The 13,990-nt window shown below is 41.9% G+C and overlaps 1 protein-coding gene across 1 annotated transcript in view; it reads left to right on the forward strand.

The window, feature by feature from the left end:
• Positions 1 to 13,990, forward strand: part of SAMM50 (SAMM50 sorting and assembly machinery component) — a 40,635-nt gene that overhangs the window by 19,034 nt on the left and 7,611 nt on the right. The window contains exons 7-13 of the mRNA XM_019515750.1: positions 1,905 to 1,992; positions 2,835 to 2,963; positions 4,330 to 4,401; positions 5,744 to 5,830; positions 8,586 to 8,656; positions 9,545 to 9,612; positions 11,105 to 11,251. Coding sequence (XP_019371295.1) covers positions 1,905 to 1,992; positions 2,835 to 2,963; positions 4,330 to 4,401; positions 5,744 to 5,830; positions 8,586 to 8,656; positions 9,545 to 9,612; positions 11,105 to 11,251 — 662 coding nt within the window. The remainder of the gene's footprint in view (positions 1 to 1,904; positions 1,993 to 2,834; positions 2,964 to 4,329; positions 4,402 to 5,743; positions 5,831 to 8,585; positions 8,657 to 9,544; positions 9,613 to 11,104; positions 11,252 to 13,990) is intronic.

Here is a 13,990-nt window from a genome sequence, read left to right on the forward strand (position 1 = left end):
TGGAACCGAACCCACAATATCTCCGAGGTATGCCTGTACAAGGCAGAATGCGAGAGCCTAACTCTGTCCTGAGCTGGGCCCGGCCTCAGGCTGGAGCACAGCACAGCTTTTAGGAACATCTGTGAGCCTTGGGATGCAGTACAGGGATGGTTGGAGCTGCATACGTAGGCCCAGGAGAACAGGACATTTAAAGGGCAGCTTCCCATCTAATTAAGACCCTATTCTTTTAACAGCAGGGTGTGGTAGGCGAGAGAGGTGGGTGGCGTGCCCAGAAGAAGGTGAGAGACTGGCACTGTGGTTGGTCAGTGAGTTTCCACTTCGCCACACTCTCCCTAAGCTCTCCTTGGAAATAACTAAGGGTTTGTCTACACTGTACTGACTGCAGTATAGCAAATCTGCACCAAAGCCATCTTTTACCCCAGCTTCTGTCTGCTTAACCCCTATTTGGAGTGTATTCTGTGACTTCATATGCAGAACAGTTTGGAAAAGAGATTGGGAAGGATTGTGTAGTCAACAACAGCAAGGTTTGAATGAATTTTTCACATTTGATGCTGCTTTATTTACTCAAATCTTAGTGACCTAATCTGAGAATTTCAAAGCTGCTATGAGATTTGAACATCCACTTTGCACTAATTTTAATAGAGAATCCTGAGTCCAAATGCCTCGTATAACTCTGAAACATGAGCAGGATTGACAAAGTTGTTTGAAAGGGAGAGCATCCAGCAATTTAAAAGTCATAAAATGTCTTTATTGCCTTTTGTAGAATGTTTGAGTCGGTGAACTTGTTTGAACAGAAGAAAAACCAGTTTGCCTACCTAGTCAGGCTAGCTACCATCCACTAAAAAGCCCTGGCTTTTCACATTTCAAAGACGGCAGTTATCACCTGGACAGAGCTCCCGTTGCTTTTGTTCTCTCACTTGGAGACCAACATTTAAGTTTATTGCACTAGAGATATTTACATGCATGCACACAATCTTGATCTGCATCCTCTCCCCACACCATAGTGCCCCTCACTCCTGACCTGCTGCCCCTTATAAGATAGATAAGAATCCTATTACCTGCCCGGAGATTTCTCTTAGGAATCCTAAATCCGCCTAGGCACAGCACAGGGATGGGGCTGCAGGCCCTCAGGCAGCATCTCCTGACAGCTCAGCCTCTTGAGCATGAGCACTGGCCCCTGTGCTGCCCTTCAGAGGCAGCACCCACCTCTTCTGCCCTGTAGCAGCCCCTGCCTCCACCCTGACCAAAAGTCAGGGATTTTACTTCACTCAGTTGGTGGGAAGAGGGGGAGGGTGATCCAAGCTAGATTGGTATTTGGCTGGAATTTGCCTGAAATTACACACAGGACTTAAATTGCTCTAGAGCAGCATGTCGTCCAAACACAAACACCGTGTTGTGCAAACACAAATGTGCTGCACCAAAAAAAGCCACATAAAAATTTTCAGGTGCTCTGCATTAAGGCCAGTGTCTTCTACACACGCCCTATAAGAATGCAACAGCTTCCTTTCTATTAAAAGCAGAACTTAGAAAATGAAAACAGTCATTGTTTTCAGTTGCTTAATTTATCAGATCAAAGGCTGTAAATTGAACCACAGATGTATCCTAATCTAGATTTTTTTTGTGATACAAACAGCTGGCTACCAAAGTTTTAACTTAAGGCAGGGGCACAAAACTAACAGTTAAGCTTTTAAATTGTACTTTAGACTTCTAATAAATACATAGAAATGCTGAGGCTTATGCAGTGTATTTTGACTAGTTAAACCTGCATTTTACAGGTACTTGTTACACAAACAGGTGGCCTCCAACAATAGCATGACATAGATTGCTTCCTAAGAAAAAACTTTATAAAATTTTACTTCCTTTAATTTCCACCTTTCAGATCTCCATGTATTGTTATGTTTTAGTTTTTCAGTAAACCTGTATAAAGTAACCGGGCAGTTCCCTTGGAGCTCTCTTCGTGAAACTGACAGAGGAGTATCAACAGAATTTAATGTAAGCAGTAGCACATCTGTTGCTCATTTTATTGCAGACATGAATGGCGTGTGCCCCTGGTGGCTGGGGGGTCATGGCTGTGCCCCCGGTGGCGGGAGGGCAGCGACAGCGGGAGCCCGGCGGCGGTGAGCAGGGAGCTCCCATAGACGCCACCGGGAGCACATGCCATAGGTTGGCAACCACCCGCAGGCATCGGCCAGGGGCAGTCAAGGATTGTCTTTTCCTAGGGGGTGTACTGCCACGTGCAGGGGGTGCATGTGCACCCATGGGCACCTCCTATGCATTACCCCTGATTGCAGAAACTTGTGGAATAGGAATTTACCTTTAATTCAGTTCAAGGTTTAGATGCACAGCTTTCTATTTTATTTTTTAGATTTCTAAAATATGCTTTTTTATGTGCTCATGGCAGTGATAGATTTGGCATAACATGAAAGAGAACATAAATTCTGAGATGATCTGTGAAAAGATTAAGAAGTATTATTTGGGACCAAATGTCACTTCACCAGTAGCTTAAAAGGAAATATAGGTTTAAGTTTACAAAATATGAAGCCTTTTCAGAGAGGTGCCTAGCTGCCTGGGAGATTGTATCAGCACAACTGGAAATGTTCTGTATTTTGGGGAAGGTTGTTGCGTGGGCCAGTTCATATCTTGGCTTGGGCAGAGTGAGTGTTACTTTGAAGTAAAAAATGAGTTTCCCATCTTAAGTTTGTGTAGCAATTTGGAAACGGTAAGCACTACCCATCTTCCATGTGTAGAAACAAGGCTTCAGAATTTTATCAGTGTGTTGCTGGTATTTTATAACGCTGCCTTTTTTTTCGTGTACCGCTCATATGTCTTTGTAGTTTCCAGTATGGAAGACGAATCACACGCTGAAGTGGGAAGGTGTTTGGAGAGAGCTTGGATGTCTCGCAAGAACAGCATCTTTTCCTGTTCGAGAAGAAAGTGGACACTCTCTTAAATCTTCTCTCTCTGTAAGGCTTTTTCAGTTCCTAAGTGGTATATAAACTTTTTGGAAAAGACAGTACCTTGTTAATGATGTGCAGTTACCTTGTCAGTGGTGCCAGGAGAATTTTTTTGGTACCCTTACTGGAGACTAACACAAAAAATTATAGGATTATTTTTTTACTGAGGTACTGCCTAGTTTGACTACACTTAACCAGTCGCTGAGTAGGTCACTAGATGAAATACTTATTTTGCTTGACTGTTGAATTTGGAATAGCTTAGAGCAGTAGTGCTTAACTTTTTTCCCTGGTGGGCTGGTTGGGCAGTGCCTTGTCCGTCTGTGGGCTGGTTTCTTTCAGTGGTCCTGATTCAGCACTGGGGCTGGCACAGTAAGCACCATCTAGCCACATGGAAGGGGTGAGGGGTAGCCTGACTGTAACCCTGTCCTGTGGGGAAAGGGGAGTGTGGCTTGACCCCTCAGGGAAAAGCATGTGTGGCTGGGCCCTGCAGGAGGAAAAGAGGCATGGTTTAGCCTCAACCTAGCCTGGTGGGGGAGGGAAGAAAGAAAGCAGGTGCGGCTTGCCTCTCAGGGGGGATAAGAAGGCGTGGCCTGGCCCTGTGGGGGAAGGTGCATGACCTGCCCCCCAAACCAGCCCCCTAGGCTTGGGGGGGCAGATGTGGCCTGTCCCTGATCCAGATGTGGGGGAGGGGGTGTGGCCCAGCTGCAACTGGGCTTAGGGTTTGGGAATTTGGTGCTGGGAGGGTGACTATAGTAATGGTTCAAGTTTCCCACTGCACTGGGAGCCACTGTGTGATGGGAGGTGCAGGTTGAGCTGGAACTGTACTGGGCGTGTGGTGGCACGGCACTGGGAGTGAGCTTCGGTGAAATGGGGTGGCTGCAGCGTCTTCTGTAGCCACTGCTCTGAGCCCAGTCCCTGGAGAGAAGAGCCTGTTTCCAGCCTGCAGCTTCAGCCCACCTGGTCGCCCCACGCAGATCCAGGGGGCACATTCTGTCTCCCACCCTCCCGGGGTGCAAGCAGCAGCAGGAGCTGTCCCCCTCAGATGAGCCGCACCTCTGTCCCACACCCCGCCTCAGCTGGGCAGTGCCTGCCCCCTCCCTCACTGTGTGGGTGGGGGAGAGTTGTTCTGCCCCCCTCCCCTTCCGCCACAACAGACTTACCAGCTGCAGGCAGCTCTCCAAACTATGTTGGAAATTGGATCAGTATCGGTCGATATGCCTCCTTAAAAATCAGATATCTGTATTGGCCCCAAAAATCTCTATCGGTGACCCCTAGAAAGTGTGGCATAAGATGCAGTGAATTTGCTGGAACATGGTAGCTGCTATATTTCTGGAGCCTTCTCATGCTAGTTAAATAATTGTTAAATCTTTTTCAGCATGCCATGGTAATCGATTCTCGGAACTCTTCAATCTTGCCGAAACGAGGTGCTCTGCTGAAAATTAATCAGGTAGTGTTTAATTTACCAGTAGCTGCTAACATAGATGCTGTGCGTGTGCATGCAGAAAGTGCTTATTTTGTTGCTTCTTGGTACTCATTTCTGACTATATTTTTTTAACACAAGTATCAGTCAGGGTAAACAGTAGGCCTGTGCGAAGTGGCTAGTATTTGCTTCGGATTCGGCCAATTCAGGGGACAGTGATTCTGTGACCCTAATTCTAGTGTGTGCACAATCCGTCCAATACAATTTCTGTGGTTGTCATAACCCTTACGTTGGGAACAGCTGATTTTTCAATGGTACACAGTATTTGAAATGTCATCTCCCTCTCTTCCAGCAAGACCTGTAAGGTGCTGCAGGACCCACTTTCGTCAAATAAGAGCAACACAGACTAGGTTCATAAGCAAAGGAGATGCTTTTAATTTAGGGCCTTAAGGTAACAGGAACAAAATTTGGAAACTGCAGGGGAGCCCTCAAAAACCCATAACTAATAAAAGGCCTGGCATTAATTCTCTCAGTTTAGGGGTGTCAAACTCATGGCCCCACAGGCCAGATGAGTGATGTGGGGCTGGTCTATGGGCTGGATGAATGGTGTGGAGCTGTCCACATGGGCTGGATTCAGCCTACAGACCCATCTCCCCTTGTATGCTGTCCCTAGCATGCACACAGTGCCTGTGTGGAACCAGTCTGGGATATATGTCAGGATGTTACACGTTCAAAGCAAAATCTGTTGTTGCTTTTTGTTCAGTTATTCTGTGCTCTTAACCTTACTCTGGTATAATATAACTGGATTTTACAGTTTCTTCAGTAGATATGAAACTTTCCTAGCATTGGCAATACATAGGGGTGCGCACAGGTGCATGTGCACCCCCTGAGATTGGCTGCTGCTGCTGGCAGTGTCTGCGGGTGGTTGCTGATCACTGATTGGTGCTCACCCCCCCTCACAGCTGACACTGCTGTGGCCATCTGCAGGATCTCCCTGTTCGTCGCTGCCTGTGGGCAGTTGCCGTGCTCCCCCAAGCCGTGGGAGGCACGTGACATTCACGTTTCCTAACTAAAGGAGCCAACTGCTTGATCCTGGGTGTCAAACAGAATAGTGTGCTCCATTCTGTCATTATTAACAAGTGGTATAGAAAGCAACTGCCCTGTTTAATGTCTGGGGTGAAGAATAAAAAAAAAAGTGTTTTGCCATGTGCTTTTTTACACTGGTATAGAATTCAGTTGCTCATCAACATAGAAGCTGCTGTTGCTTACAGAGAGAACACTGCTGGTGGTGACATGGTTTTCCTTCCTAGGAAAAGTATTAAACCTTGCATGTTCAGGGTAACTCTTATTAAGGTTTCTGTTTATCCAGGAGCTGGCTGGCTACAGTGGTGGTGATGTGAGCTTTCTGAAAGAGGACTTTGAGCTTCAGTTGAATAAGCAGGTTTTTTGGGATTCGGTAAGTATTTACATATTCAACAGTCAGTCAGCAAGTAACAAAAGTAACTTGTGTCTTTGATGTTATCTACAAAAGGCAAGTGCTGCTAAAATTACCAGCGACTAAAGCTGGAAGTTGTAACTATTGTAATTTTACCTTGAAACTAAAAAAAAAAAAAATCCCAATTGCTAGAATTTCTTTCAGTTCATTTAATTCCTTTTATGGGTAGTCACTTGAGTTGCTTGAATTATTTGTCAGTCATCAGATATGAGAAATCTTTTCCTTTTAAGGAAAAAATCATTTTAACAAACAGATACTGCATTCATTTATCCCTTGATAGGTCACTGTTAGCTTTTCCTTAGCTGATTGATCGATCCCCATAGATCAGGCTTCTCTTCCTTCCCATGCTTATAAAACTTCCAGCCAGTCTTTCCTGCCTAACCTTTCCTTATTGTCTGATTTTTTTTTTTCATTTGATTATATCACTATAAGTTCATGAATATTCCTGCTTTTCCCCTGGTACTGTCTTAATACGTGAATTATAGCATGTGTTGTGTGGTAAGTATTTTATTTATCTTCTATATAGAGCACTTGAAGGTGAGATGGAAAGCCAGCCTCAGAAGTGAGTTAACAGCACAGTGCATTTTTTAAACCTTCACAAACCAGGTGTAAACAGCATTGAGTATATAAACTCATTTCAGTTTATGTATTAACAATCCTCTTTCAGCTCTTGTTCTTCTGTTCCTTCAGGTGCGCTTCACATGTTCCTGAAAGGTGTATAGATACCAGAAGTTCCATGCAAACACTGACTCTTCTGGTATCTACCATCTTGAAATTACATATGACAATATCTTTAATAAACACATTTGAATGTTGGTGTGTGCATCTCCTTATATATTAGTCTGCAGTTAGATTTATGTGGGAAATTGAACAATTTCTAAGGTAAAACAAAAAAGTTGTTTGGTTTTTTTTTTAATATGAGGGTAGTGGCAAGGCAGTGTTTACATCCATTTGAACAGGAGCGGATAGCTCCTTCTAGCATTCTCCATTGACACATCTGGTCGTGTTAAGTTTAATAGCATTTCAGATTTTGGGAATGAGTTTTCCTTGGGTTAAATGAATTCCCTGAAACCAGTATTTTGGAGTGAGGAAGAGGCAGTAGACCCTGAAAAATAAACTCATCTTCTATGAGTTAAATATGAACCAATAAGAGGTGAGACCTCTGTTGGGAAAAGATAAACTTTTTGAAGAGAACACGTTTCAACCAAAAACCTTCAGGAAACCATTTAAAATGTTTTGTAAAATAAAGTTGGAGTTCACTTAAATCAGGTGTCATTATGATAGTGGACTCTTGGGGTTATTTTAATTGTGTTAGTGTATAATCAATTTACTTGTTAGTATCAAGATTTCTGGTCACAAATAGAGTCTATTGATTCTCTTTCATTGTTTATAAATGTTTGTTTTTTAGCTTTAGTAAGAAATTTAAAAATTTAATGGCTAACAAAAGGAAAGAAGGCAAATTAGATAGCAGTCAATATAAATGAGAACCTGCAAAGTGTAGAAAATTGATCATTAAAGGTGACGGGAAAACAATCCATGGTTGGCAAAGGTAATGATAATAAGGAATTCTTAAATTGTGTTAAGGGCAAAAAGCTACTTTGTCATAGTATCAGCCCATTACTAGAGGGCAATAGCAAAGTGGTTAATAATATAGAAAAGGTGGAAGTGTCTCATAAGTCTTGCTGGCCTATATTTGGTCAGAAGCAGCACAGTATGCTTCTATCATTGTTCCTTAGTAACTGAGAGGAATGTTTAAACACCATCCTCTAGGGATAAAAGTGAATTATTATTTTTTATCAGCAGGTCTGGATAATTTGCACTTCAGAATTCCAGAAGAATCAGCTAAAGAACTCTCAACCTGCTGATAAGTTTTAATAAATTGTGGAATACTGGAGAAGTTCCAGAAGATTGAAAGAATGCTAATGTTGTAGCAATATTAAAAAAGGATCAGGGTTGCTATAGATCAGGAAGCCTGATATTATTTCCGGGCAAAATAATGGAAAACTAGATAAGGAGTTTAATTGATAAAGAATTGTAGGGTAGGAACATAATGCCAGAGAGCCTGGTTTTATAGAAAATATGTCTTGCCAAACCTTGTTTCTTTCTTTGAGCTTAAGTCTGTTAAAAGCAACTATGTTTACATACCATTCCTAGTTTTCTTTTTTTTTTTAATGTAGAACTTAGTACAGCACTAAATGCTCATTTAAAATAATTAGCTCCATACAATATCAATAGAGCACATCTCTTAATTACAGTTTGTTTTGCAGAGGCCTTATAATGTTCTTCTATGTTAGATGTAATTAATGTCAGTAAAGATTATATTTTATTTCTGAGAACAGCATAAAATGGTAAGAGTCAGGAAGTGAAAATGGATGAGGGAGTAGCAAGCAGACTGTAGGATAACTATTTTTTTCTAGACTTGCAACTTGAAAACAGCAGTATCTTATTTTAAATGCACTGTGACTTTTTTTCAAATGTAATACTACACAGATTAGAACAAGGGCAGTAATGATCAGTAGTTTTTTCTGAAAATGTATTTCTTAAAGATTTGTTATCAACATACATATATACCCTGATCACATGCAAAGTTTAGTTGAGCCAGTGGGAGCTGTGCACCTGTATCAGGTGATACAATTTGGTCAATGGGGCATGTGAACAATACTTGATAAATGCCAAGTTATAAAAAAAAAAAAATCACTTATTCTTTTCCCCTAAGGTATTTTCGGCATCTCTGTGGGGTGGATTGTTGGTTCCTATTGGAGACAAGCCATCCAGTATTGCTGATAGGCAAGTAATGCATTGAATTCCCAGTTTTGTACTATTGTTTTGTTGTTTTCAGTAACCTCAGGTAACATACATGAAAACGCTATAGCTGCTATTTCTTTTTGCATTTAGTAGTTTGTTTTAGTTCTTAACACCTAATTAAGCAATCCCTCACTTGAGAGTCATGTTAACACATCACCACTCCCATTTATCATTGCCATGCTACATGGTCATAAATTTACAACTTGCAGGTACTTCTATTAAATAGTGTATATTGACCACCTCCAATAGTTACTTAACACCTGCAAAATTATCCATTTTAATTTGAGGAAACTATGCATAAATGAATACCCTTGGGTGATACAACTGTCTTTTAAATGTGTCCAGCTTATTCTTGTTCAGGCTTTGAAATACAATATCTGCTAAAGGTCACTAACAGAAACCATTCAGAATTAAAATTATTTTTACCAGCTATCAAGTGGAATTAATTTAACTTTAACATTGATACAGATACTGTTGTTAAGGTGCTTTAGAAAATATTCAGATAGGTGGAACTTGCTGAGAACCAAATTCAGGATTCTGTTTCTCCTGCAGTGGTGAATGCCACCACCAGTACCTAATCTTGTAAAAGGAGCTGCATTTCTTGCGACTGCAGCGGTAGGAAAGGAGATACAGAACCTTGTAATTTGGTAAAGGAAGACTATTTTTCTCAGTTTTTTTTGGTTTTAAAATTCAGCCCAGTTGTGACTTCTGATAATGAATTGTATTTCACTTAACCTGTAAAACAACAAAAAACAAAAAAGTTACCTCTAATTCTGAATTTGAATACCAAAGAATGGATAACTGGATTTTAAAATTAACTAGAACCCTTTTGTAATGGTTAATTGGAATAAAAATGACTTTGTTTGCTAGGTTTTATCTTGGTGGACCAACAAGTGTTCGTGGATTCAGTATGTACAGCATTGGACCCCAAAGCGAAGGTTTGGAACTTTTAAATCCCAATCATATAACAACATCATAACTGCTAGTTTCAGAAGACAGGGTTTGTATCTTTGTTGCACTTAGATTTTAAATAAGTAGAAACTTTTCTCTCTCTGGCTTATTTTTTCAGAACAAGTGGATATAATCCTGAGGGTTTGAGTTTTGGGTGTCTGATTTCTGATATTACTAGATCACAATGGAAAAAAGACTGTGCCTTCACAGTTTTACGTTTTGAGTTTACTTTGCTAGATTGATTTCATAGGAAGACTTGTTCAAGATCGATTTTTAAATTCCATTTTTATCCCCTATGCATTGCTCCCTATATATTCTATTTACAACTCTCTAATATCCTTCAAAGGCTGCTAAGATTTTGAGTATATGTGGCTGTTACTAAAATTAATTACGGTGATTAAGACCTACTACTCCCTCTGTCGACATCTTTAATCTTCAAACCACTCATCCTAATTTATGGTTTTGTTGACAGGACTAATGGGCCACTGTGATTTTTTTTCCAGTTCTTTTTTTAAAACAAAATGTGTTTGTAATAGTGGTTACACTGATTCTGTTACTTGATGTAGTGTATGTACAAAGTAAGTTAGGTTGATAAACAGTCTGTTCTGAGATGGAGATTTGAGAGCCAGGAACTTTCCTCAGTTTTCTCTTTGTTCTCCTGATGATTTGCTGTGATCATAGGTTAATTGCTTAATTTTCTCAGTTTCTGATCTTTAAAACAAAGATAGCTTTCTTAGAGGTACCTATGGTAGAGAATCAGTTATCTGTAAAGTCACTTAACTGGATTCTTTGTATTAAAAGAATCAGTCTGCAGGTTGGCTTTTGCTTGTTGGTCAGACAACTGTGTTACTCATTTACTAATGCTTTGATTTTTTTAAGGTTGGTTGTAGCCATGTTGGTCTAAGGATATAGGCAGACAAGGTTCTTTGGGTAAACGTGATATCTTTTATTAGACCAACTAAATATTTATTGGTCTAATTTAGTTGGTCTAATAAAACATGACATTTACCCAAAGAACCTTGTCTGCCTTGAGATTTTAACACGCTACACAGAAACATTTTTACTTCTTATAAACATAATTTTTAATATTTGCTATACAGCACAGTAATTGAAGTAAATTAAACACCACATCATATTGTGATGTTTGAGTATATAGGAAAACTGATTATCCAGAATGATAGTGGAACTAATTATTCTGGATAATCAACTTTTTACTGTAGTAGGTTGTCTCTGTTGAGCCGCTAACATGTTCTTGCCTCCCTGAGCCTACCTAAAGGCAAGGATAAAAGATAACTGCTTGCATAAGATTTAAAGAACTATGTAAGTGTTAATTTATCTCTTGCTGGAAGTAGGAATGGAGAATCAATGTGGAAGAGGTGTGACCATAATAAAACAATTTAGGAGTTCCCCTTCCTTTTGGAGCTTTTCCTTTTGGTCTACTGCATGTAAATACTTTGTGTGCAACATTTTTCCATGCAGGTGATTACCTGGGAGGAGAAGCCTTTTGGGCCAGTGGCCTGCACCTGTACACGCCTCTCCCTTTTCGGCCAGGCCGGGGGGGATTTGGAGACCTTTTCAGAACACACTTCTTCCTCAATGCTGGAAACCTCTGCAACCTTAACTATGGTGAGAAGCAAGATATGCATGTAAATATTGAATCTTGTGCACCTGTCCTCAACCTCCCTCCTCCTCTCCCCAGATCCCAGGAGGGTAATAGTATAATAACAGTTTATACATAGGTTTTCTCAATCTTATTTTATATCTGGGGAGTCGAACATACAGCCTACAGGCTGTATTCAGACCACACCAGTGAGTCATCTAGCCTGCAAGGCTTCTTTCTGGCCAGACAGCTTGCTTCCAGATCCAGTCTGCAGGACTTGTCGCCACAGCTTGCAGACCTACTGTGCCAGTGCTGCATTCGGGGTTAAAGCTGCCCACCACAAAGTTTCCCTTTGTTGATGGCTGCCTGGCATGTAAATGGGCAGTGAAGCAGAGATGTTAACCCCTGTGTGCTGACCACATTGACACAACACCTCCAGCAGCCATGGTAAAGGGAGGTTAAGTGGCAGTGGTGTTAACTCCTTGGTTGCTGGTGCTGACACAGCAGTTGTGATAGCCACTGTAAGAAGCCCTTTGAGCTGGATCCAGAGAGGAGTCATCTGGCCTGCAAGAATCGCTAAGATAGACTCTAGTCTGCCAACTCAGGTGAGTTTGACAGCCATGGTTTACATAGTTTACACTGTAAAAATTACAGTGGGCAAAAGCATAAGCTAAAAAATAGTAGGCTACTTTTTGGTCATCTTTGCATTTGTCAAGTTAGCAGGTAGAGTGGTAATTATAGTAGACCTCTCTAAATCACTTTTAAAAATAAACTTTTTAGGCCCAGGAACTTTTCAGGGTGCAGAAGCCTGTCTAGTTAGGCTAACTCTGATAGTTGTTTGTGTAGTACTTGTTTTGCTAGACACACTAGGTTTTGGAGAAAAATAGAAGAATCAAACAACAGATTCAGAAGTTAAGGCACCATAGTGTATCTTGAGTACGGGGTAATTATTAAGGCTTTGTGAAATTTCTGTGGCTGTTCTGGTTCGACTCGTTTCGAGCTTGAAACAGTGGCTCGGTGACTGGTGTCTTCTGGGCCTAGGGGGGTACCCAGAGTCCCCCCGTGGCTGATTTACTGAGCTGGAGTGGCACAAGGGGGGCCCCGCTGCACACTCAGTGGCCTGGAAATGCTATGTTGCTAGAGAGAGACAGTACTTCTGGTCCACTTCGAGATCTGCTGCTGAGCATGCAGGGAGCCCCCCCCCCCACGTTCCTATGGGGTGCTCCATCCACCCCAGCATTGTAGCGTTCACAAGCCGCGCCCGGTACCTTGAGGTATGTAGAAAAAACATTTAATGCTGTGTCTATGGCTGAATCGTTGATTCTCCAAATCAGCACTGAATCTTCAGATTTGGATTCAGGCAAATCGAATCAGGACAGTGACCCAAATCAAATCACTGTCCCCTGATTCGGGCCGAATCGGAATCCAGATTGAATAATGCCCATTTCACACACCCCTAGTGTCTTTCAGCAGCATCAGGCAACAAAAGTTACCATTCATTTCCTACTTGCTAGTCTAGCAAGCAGGATTCATCAATACCTTTTGCTTTCTATACTTTTTTTTATTTTATTATTATATTCATTCATTCCTTTCAGTTTATTCCTCCCCCAAAATCCTTTTTATTTTTGTTAGTCTATTTTGATTCTTTTCCTCCAGTAAAGAAATCTGTGCTTGATGAAGTGCAGTTCATAGACTCATCTATGAAAAGTGGTTTGTAAATTCAGCCTGACAGAGACTTTTTCAACTCGAAACCTTGTAAGATATATTTCTCTAACTATTCAGTTGGTCTACTAAAAGATACCAGATTGATCCAAAGAACCTTGTCTGCCAGTGCCATGTCGTTCGACCAACACAGCTATAATCTGCATTTCTAGGACCTTTGACACCATCTCCCACCCCATCCTCATTAAAAAAAAACTAGGCGACTGTGGCATTGATGCCTACACAGTTAGATGGATTGCAGATTGCCTGAAGGGTCGTACTCCAAGGGTGGTGATAGACGGGACATATTCAACATGGGGGAAGTGGGCAGCGGAGTCCCTCAGGGCTCAGTCCTTGGGCCTGCGCTGTTCAATTTCTTTATCAGCCATTTGGATGATGCAGAAAGGGATCTTGGAGTCATTAATGACTCCAAGATGAACATGGGCCGACAATGCAAGGTCACAGTTGGCAGGGCTAACTGGACCTTGTCATGCATCCACAGGTGCATCTCAAGTAGGGCCAAGGAGGTGATCCTCCCCCTCTACGCAGCACTGGTCAGGCCACAGCTGGAGTACTGTGTCCAGTTCTGTGCGCTCCACTTCAGGAGAGATGTGGACAACATTGAGATGGTCCAGAGGAGGGCCGCTTGCATGGTCTGGTGACAACAGGGCAAACCCTACAGTGAGAGACTGCGGGACCTGAATCTGTTCAGCCTTCACAAGAGAAGGCTGAGGGGGGACCTGGTGACCATCTATAAACTCACTAGGGACCAGAAGGGTTTGGGAGAGACCTTGTTTCCCCTAGCACCCGTGGCATAACAAGGAATAATGGTCATAAGTTTTTGGAGAGTAGGTTTAGATTAGATATCCGTAAGAACTACTTTACAGTTAGGGCAGCTAGGATCTGGAACCAACTTCCAAGGGAAGTGGTGCTGGCTTCTACCCTGGGGGTCTTTAAGAAGAGGCTTGATGCCTACCTGGCTGGAGTCATTTGAGCCCAGTTTTTCTCCTGCCCTGGCAGGGGGTCGGACTTGAAGATCTACAGGGCCCCTTCTGACCCTACTT

This window comes from Gavialis gangeticus, unplaced genomic scaffold (assembly GCF_001723915.1).
Source record: "Gavialis gangeticus isolate Ggan-Ray unplaced genomic scaffold, GavGan_comp1, whole genome shotgun sequence".
NCBI lineage: Eukaryota > Metazoa > Chordata > Crocodylia > Gavialidae > Gavialis > Gavialis gangeticus.